The 7,966-nt window shown below is 50.7% G+C and overlaps 1 protein-coding gene across 1 annotated transcript; it reads right to left on the reverse strand.

The window, feature by feature from the left end:
• Positions 1-5,101: 5,101 nt before the first annotated feature.
• On the reverse strand, positions 5,102-7,472 carry LOC100822017 (probable high-affinity nitrate transporter 2.4). The gene is made up of 2 exons (XM_003566718.4): positions 6,124-7,472; positions 5,102-5,492 (listed from the first exon to the last, which is right to left on the reverse strand). The coding sequence occupies exons 1-2, from the start codon at positions 7,287-7,289 to the stop codon at positions 5,243-5,245; spliced, it is 1,416 nt and encodes a 471-aa protein (XP_003566766.2). The 5' UTR covers positions 7,290-7,472; the 3' UTR covers positions 5,102-5,242.
• Between the last annotated feature and the right edge of the window lie 494 nt (positions 7,473-7,966).

Consider the following 7,966-nt stretch of genomic DNA (forward strand, 5'->3'; position numbering starts at 1 on the left):
TTATGATGTTTGGGTAAAATATTTCCATCTTAGGAGACAGAATGCAGGTCCAGTTCATGGTGTAGTTAGCAAGGCTGAGATAAAGCCAAAGAGACACAGCAATCAAAATGATGCTATTTTGCCATGGCTCTAGTAGAACTGCAACCTAAGTGTCACATAACTGATGTGGAATGTCTTTAGCCATATGCTTGAGGCCGACTCGGATTTCAAATACAGTGTTCAGATAGACGGCGACGGCAGGATCAACACGCTGATGTGGACGTCGGGCAAGTGCATGGATCAGCACATTTGTTTTGGTGATGTACTGACATTCGATACGACATACAGGACGAATCTGTATGACATGCTGTTTAGTCTGTTTGTCGTCGTTAACCACCACTTCCAAAGCATAATCTTAGGCAGAGTACTCATGAGGGATGAAGAAGTGGAGAGCTTCAAGTGGGTGTTCGCTAAGTTCATGCGGTTGATTGGGGGTAAGGACAAACATCCCAAGACCATACTTACAGGTGACTCCGTCTTTGTTCTTCAGTATTTTTTTATTGTCTCGCATAATATGATGTGTTTGTAGGTAGTTTAAAAATTATGTTGGACTAGCGGATCCCTGGTTATATTTTTAACCAATAGTTTGCTGCCTCTAATGTTATCAGACCAGGCTAGATCCATGGAACTTGCTATAGCCGAGGTTGTGCCAGACACAAAGCATCGGTGGTGCAAGTGGCACGTGTTGAAGAAAGCAAAAGAATCGCTTGGAGCATCGTACGGCAAGAAGAGTGAATTCCGAGCCGAGTTCCAGGAATTTGAGACGTGTTGGTTGGAGATGATTGAGAAATACATTGCAGAGGCAGCCAGGCTTCGTTCTTTTTGGTTTCTATGACCGATTTCTTCTAGAAACTATCCTCACCTAACTTTTCTGAATAATCTGCATCTCAAATTTAGCTAAGCATCCAAAATAGTTTAGGCCAAACTAATTTGATAACCTAATAAAATTTAGGTGACAGCTTCTTTAAAAAGCTAGGGGAAGTCAGTTTCTCAGAGATTCACGGAGGCGAAAAGAACTAGCCCAGATATAAGAGGTGCTTTGGAAGTAGGTGAAGCCTTATTTCAAAAACGTCTTTTGCGCAAAGATGACAAGCACACAAGACAGCGAAATTGGAAACCCTGTGTTGAAGACGTACGTGCCGTCGGGCTGCCTGATGCATTTGCCGGCGGCCCGATGCATTTGTTTGCGAAGCAATATGAGAAGCTGCAATTTGATAGGGAACCTGAGGAGAGCTACCAAGAAAAAAGGACCTCCCTGGTACGGATCAGAAAAACCTTCATTATGCATTTTTTTTTTATTTTTGGCTTGTCTTCGCAAAACATTGTATCTTACGATTTGCTGTTAATTTTTCCATATGCTGATCGGACTTGTACTTAACATGTCCTCTGTTTCAAAAGAATCCAAAGCAGAGTGGTGCTGTGCTGAACGCTAATCTACCCATTGAGTTGCACGCGAGCAAAATTTACACGAGGACTATGTTTGAGCAGTTTGTCTGTCTCTTTTTGAGTCTGGCCAATACGTCTTGGAGGAACTAAAGCCTAAGAAGTTATGGCATGTTTTCAGGAGAGATGACACAAAGACGATATACCGGTTGCAGGTGGATGAAGAGAAAGGAGAATACACGTGCGAATGTGGATCTTTCGAGCATTCGGGGATGTCGTGCTGCCACCACAACTGAAGGTAAAGTTCGCCGCCTGTGCTGCGGAAGGAAACTTCATGTGAAAATTTATGCTTATTTGCCCCTGTATGTTTAGCTTAATGGACCGATAAACTTAACGGGTATTGTCTGATTTGTTAGGTGCATCGCCGAAGACGCCACCAGCGTGTATCCTTGCTCGCAAGGGTGGGCGTAAAAAACCGAAACCAAATTAACCGTTACTAATTTCGGTGGCTAAGTGTGATAAACTGAATTTAATTCGGTGATTTTGTTATTAACCTTGGTTAACCAAATAAACCAAATTAGTGATAATATAGTCTAAAGCATATGTCGTTATGCACATATATCTATTTTATAATATATTTTGTAGGAAGTGTTTCTAAACTTTGGCGTAACTTTAAGCCTGCAAAACTTTCGGTTATGTCAAGGTTTTTCTGTTTGAGACTTCGAGTCATATATGTGTTTAAAGTTCTGCTAAAATTTACTTTGTGATCTGCATTATACTTCATAGTATTCCCTCTGTTCTTAAATGTAATAAGTTTTAAGCTTGTTCCAAGTCAAACTTTTTAAACATCTATCAATTTTATAGAAAAAGTTACTACCACTCCAAATTAGTTTTATTAAATCCATCATTATATATATTGTCATAGTATATTATTTGATATTCTACATGTTGATGCATTTTTCTATAATTGATCAAACAAGTTGGCGAATGACTCGGGCCCCGCGTCGCTCACAAGAGCGACTCGGGAGGCGGCAGAAACCCTAGCAAGGCACTAGTAAATCTCGCCTCCCCCTCCCCTACCGCCGCCGGAGGATGCCGGCGGGCAAAGCCCTCACGGGCGGATGGCGGCGGCAGGGTTCCTGCAGCTTGCGGCGCGTGCTGCTGCTTCATTTTGCGGTGGCAAGCAGCGTGCGGCCTGTGGCGTGAGAGACAACTTCGATTCGCGGTGAGGTTCGGCGCCGATGCCTCGTGCAATCCGCTAAGGGCCACGATCTCCATGGCTGCCCGGCGGCATCATCTGTGCACGGGTCGGTGCGGGCCTCCAGATCTGTGTCGGTGGCACCAGATCTCGATGGCATCGTCGGATCCGGTGCGTGCGTCCTGGCCGTCGGCCCTCGAGCTCCAGGGCATGTGTCCGGCTGTGTGGTGGGGCTCTGGCCTGGCTTCGCCCTTAGGCTCGCTGCAATGTTGATTCCTCATGTCCGCGGTGGTTATGCAGTGGTTGCGGGTGAAATCTCTGCATCGTCGTCTATGTCCTCGGACGTCGTCACCTTCTTGAAGGCATCGTCGTGCATCCCTACTGCATCCCACCCCTTGCGGTTGAGGTGCCTCCGAGCGAAAGCTCAGATTCGGTTTATCCGGGTCGGACAACGGCGGCGTTTTCGGACGTCGCGCCCATAGTAGCCATGAACCCGGTTCGATGGGGTCGAGGAACAGGATCATGGGATGCGGGTCGGTACCTCTAGGATGAACTAAAGAGGAGCTAGCTTGGGAGATCGACCCCATTGACCCCGATCCTGATTTGGGTCGACTGACCCCGGGTCGGGGGACGCGGCACCGACCCGCGATCCCGGCTTCTATGGTCGTGCCTTCATTGGAGATGTTACCTTTGTTGCCCTCGTCCGACGGCTGAGGAGGATGTTTGCTACGATGAGTCCTCTTGGGCTTGGCCTAGGATGACCGCTTCGGGTAGCGGGGGCTCATTGATACACGTGCTGTATCTGTCGGGGCGACATCTTCCTTGCTCTGGTCGTCGAAGAAGCCCAGTTCTATCTACCTTCTCCTGGTGAAAGGATCCCTATTCGGTGTCGTTGGAGCGGGTGGAGGTTTTGCTTTTACGTTTGCAGCTTGTAATTAGTTTTGGTCTGTACCTAGCTTTGTTAGGTTGTTTGCTCGTTGTGAGGGTTTTTGTACGGTTTTGCTTTAATAAACCGTGCTTTGTATGGTTTTTAGGCCTGTTTTTTCTTATAAACAGGATCAACTCTTTCTTCGAAACGAATTGCGGGAACGCCCCTCCCTCTTGGAGCGCATGTTGTTTGTGTCGTCCGGGAAAAGACATCACATAGAATTGCTTTTCGAGGTGTGAATTCGGTAGCCGACAACGACAAATGGATGATCACTTCATCTCCTCCACTGTGCACTGATGGCTTAAGAGTGTGTCACTAAAGAAGAACTAGACCATGGGCGCAGTTGACCCACTAGATATCTATAAACTCTATAAAGTTGAATCCCACTAAGTGCAATTAATTTTGCAAGCTTAACATGCAGCCTGTCCATGTCAACCCCTGTTCGTGCGCCCTGTTCCCTATTCTGTTGACGCGTCACAGCTTCAGTTCCGTTCGGTTTTCACCAATATGGGCTTGTCCTGGGCCTTTGCAGCCCACCAGAAGGGGGGGAAACAACCTCCTATACCTGGGCAAGCCCCGGGCCGGGCCGGGCTTCATAAAAGCCCGAAGGTCAAACCTGAAGCCCGGCCCGAAACCCCAAAAATAGGTCATTTAAGCATTAAAATAATTATTTTCGGAATAAATAAATGATTTTGTATACCTATTTTTCCTATAAAAATACCCGTTTTTAGTCATTTCGGGCTCTTTTCGGGCTTTCGGGCCAGGCTTGGGACTGGAAAGTGAGGCTCGAGCCCGGCCCGGGACGTCGGGCTTCGGGCCGGGCCACCCATGCCCAGGTAGACAGCCTCCAGGTTCCACCTATGTGGCTTCTGCATGCTCTCAAAAAAATGTGGCTTTTGCACGAGGGGAGAAAATCCCGATCGATTTGCCTCCCTGTGATCCCGTTTCTCCGGCCAGCTCCCGTTTCCCCTGCGCCTGTGCCGCTGCCCGCCGCCCCCTTCCCGTTGTTATGAACGCAACAAGCAAAAACGAACAACGATGAAGAAATCACAGCACAAGGACACATAGATTTAACGTGAAAAAACCTCTCAAACAACGAGAGGAAAAAACCATGGGCGCCAGCCAACGAAACTTCACTGTATGGGGAGTGTCTACAATGCCAGGGGTATATATAGCAGGAGAATTAGGGCAAAACAGATCCGTATCGGGGACCCCGGAAGTTCCGAGCTTGTTGCCTATGTAGACATGACCAAATTGCCCTTTACTTAAGAAAGTCGGTGGGATTAGCTCTCTTAATCACAACCTTTAGTTTGCTTTAAAAGTAGTGCAGTTTTTTTGTATCAGAAATCATAGAAATCATAGTGCAGTTATTTTCTTCCAAAACTTGCGAGAATGAAGAGAAGATAAAAACACAAGCAAGGCCGTCAGCCCAAGGAAAGTCCAAGCAAAACTAACGGTACCAGCCCACCCAGAAGGTCAGGTCGTTGTTTCTCCACAAAAAAAGCCCGTGTCGCAACTACGGAAATATCCGCACACGGATCTGGTTGGGAGTGTGGAGACAATTGAATGCAATTTTCATTCCCAAATTCAGAAGCATGCATGCAACTATCCACAATCACTACATGTATTTACAGGTCGATCGACGGAGCGCATGCGCGTGCAAGCACCGATCAATTTCCACATGGATGGATGGATCATTTCAGAAGCATGTAATCGTCGTCGTTATGTACATGGCCGTCGTCCTCGTCGGCGCCGCAGAGCATTCCCCCGGAGCTCGGGAAGTAGATGAGCGCGACGGGGAGAGTGCAGAGGAGGCTGGTGAGGCCCGTGAAGGAGATGGACTCCTCCACCGTGTACATTGCGCTGCTGAAGAAGAGCCTGTTCGTCACCATCGCGCCCACCGCGCCGCCGCTTGCCGTCATGCCGGAAACGACGCCCATCGACCTGTGCACATGTCCATCAACCACCGCATATTAATTTCTCTGTTAATAGTAACTCTTTTCCTGGCTAATTAGAATGTTGCAACAATATATTGTGCGCCACATGTTTACATGAACAGCATGTGGCGCACGCATCGCTCTCTTTTTAAACGATTTCACCTAATTTTACAAGGAATCTTCGCCTGTTTCTTTCTTGAATGAATACAGGCCAGAAAGCAACGTCGACGTCCACGACAGTATATACAACTAACAACTACACAAGGATTCTGTTTTAGATTCTGAGGTTGCAGATCCAATGAAAGCCACGCATATGTTGATGTCGTCGGCGGGGGTCCTCCTAGTCCTAGCCCTTTGTTACGGAGTCAAGTCCGGCGTGCGTGTACCTAGCTATATACCAGCTTCAACTTTTACTCCACATCATCAACTTGGCTATGTGTCTCATACTCCTGATTAAATTTCCACACATATGCTCCCATGGTAATCATATACGAAACGTTTATTCCAACATATGTAACATGGCGATTTTCAGTTTATATTTCTTCAAGTTTTTCGGTCACTAGCTAATATATTTTTTTAAAAATATATCACAAAATCGAAAAAATAGCAACAATTAAAGAACGGAATTTTGTTTGTACCTCTTGGAGACGAAGGGAACGATGCCGAAGGTGAGCCCGGACGCGGCCTGCACGAATGCCCCGCACGCCACCATGACCGCCATTGTCGCCGCCAGCGACGGCGCCTCCGCGGTGCCCATCCTGCCGACCAGAACGCAGAGCAGCGCGCCGGTGCTCTGCACGGCCCACAGCGCCCACAGCCTCCCGCGCATCCCGAACCGCCTCCCGACCTCGTCGGACGCCACCCCTCCCGCGGGCCGCGCCACGGCGTTCATCACGCCGAAGCACGCGGCGGCGGCCCCTGCGGCCTCCATGGGCAGCCGGAACCGCCTCCTGAAGAAGTCTGCCGCCACGTTCTCCATGACGAGCTCCACGCCGTAGCAGTAGCCGTAGGTGAGAGCCAGCACCCACGCCCGGTAGTCGCACGCCCCTCCTCGCACCACCTTCCAGAACCCCTCCTTCTTCTTCCCTTGTTTGGGCGCACCATTGGGGAGATCGTAGGGGAAGGCGAGAACGGCGAGGCCCGTGGCGATGAGCAATGCGCAGGGGATGAGGTAGGCGACGCGCCAGGCCACGGTGATGGGCACGCCGAGGCGGCCCACGACGAAGTCGTAGGCCAGCGGCATGGCGACCTGGGCCGCGGCGCTGCCGACGTTGGCCCATCCGGCGGCCACGGCGTTGGCGAGGCCCACGGCAGACGGCGCGAAGATGAGCGACATCCAGTGCTGGTTGGCCACGAAGTTGGAGAGGGAGAGGCCCGCGCAGAAGCGCAGCGCGACGAAGCCCGCGGGGGTGGACGCGGAGGCCGCGGCCAGCGCGAGCGCCGCAGCGCACGCGAGGCTGGAGAGCGCCGAGGCGCGGCGCGGGCCGAGGAGGTCGCAGGCCGGACCCATGGCGAGGCGGCCCACGAGCGCGGCCGCGAGGGAGCCCACGGCGGCGGAGGAGGCGTCCGAGGGCGACAGGACGAGCGCCGGGCGGAGGGCTGGCAGGATGGGCGGCGCGGCGAAGGCGGCGAAGAAGCAGGCGAAGAGGGAGAGCCAGGCCAGGTGGAACGCCTGCGTGTGCGGACGACGCAGCGCCAGGGGACGCAGCTCCGTCGCGCGGCCCTCGGCGTCCACGCCGTCGTCGTCGGCCCAGCTGTACCCTTCTGCTTCGTGGTCTGCTGCCTTCTTCCCCATGGTGACCATTCAGAGCCTGCTCAGTTAAACGTACGTGTGCTGATCGATCGATCGATCTCTAGACTCCAGCAACTCGGCCTTGTTTTCTTCTTCTTGTAGTAGAAGTAGCAGAAGGAGTACAAGGCTGTTAGTAACTAGCAGCCAATGGGGGGAGAGGTCTAGATTTGGGAGAAAGTGTGTGGGTGTGGTTTAAATACGGGAAGGAAAGAGGGGAGGGGAGCAGGAGAGGCCACGAAGCGAGGGATGATGATGGGTGGCGGTTTGGAAGGTTTTGGAACTAACACATGCACGCAGGTCGCCGCATGCACGAGAGGAGTGGCTTGTACGAGCTATAGCTTTGGCTCCCGGGCGGCTCCAAGAGAGCAGGATCAATAATGTACGCTAAACTTTCTCTGTCACGTACTGTAACAGCTGAGCACCATAGCTAGCTCGATCGGCCTCTTGATTCGTAGCGGGCGCTACATTGTCACAATGGTGGACGCTCCAATGTGCATATGCATGCATGCATGTTCAAGTTTCGCAAGGTTCCGTGACCACCACCAGTGAAAATATTTTCTGACGCGTTCAAAAAACAATAAGGTTAACTAGCTACTGTCGGGAAGCATAATACTCCCTCCATCCGAAATAAGCACGTCAATTATTTCGGAACAGAGGGAGTAGTATATATTATTTGCCTAGCTTAATTA

The sequence above is a fragment of the Brachypodium distachyon genome, chromosome 2 (assembly GCF_000005505.3).
Source record: "Brachypodium distachyon strain Bd21 chromosome 2, Brachypodium_distachyon_v3.0, whole genome shotgun sequence".
In the NCBI taxonomy this organism is placed as follows: Eukaryota; Viridiplantae; Streptophyta; class Magnoliopsida; order Poales; family Poaceae; genus Brachypodium; species Brachypodium distachyon.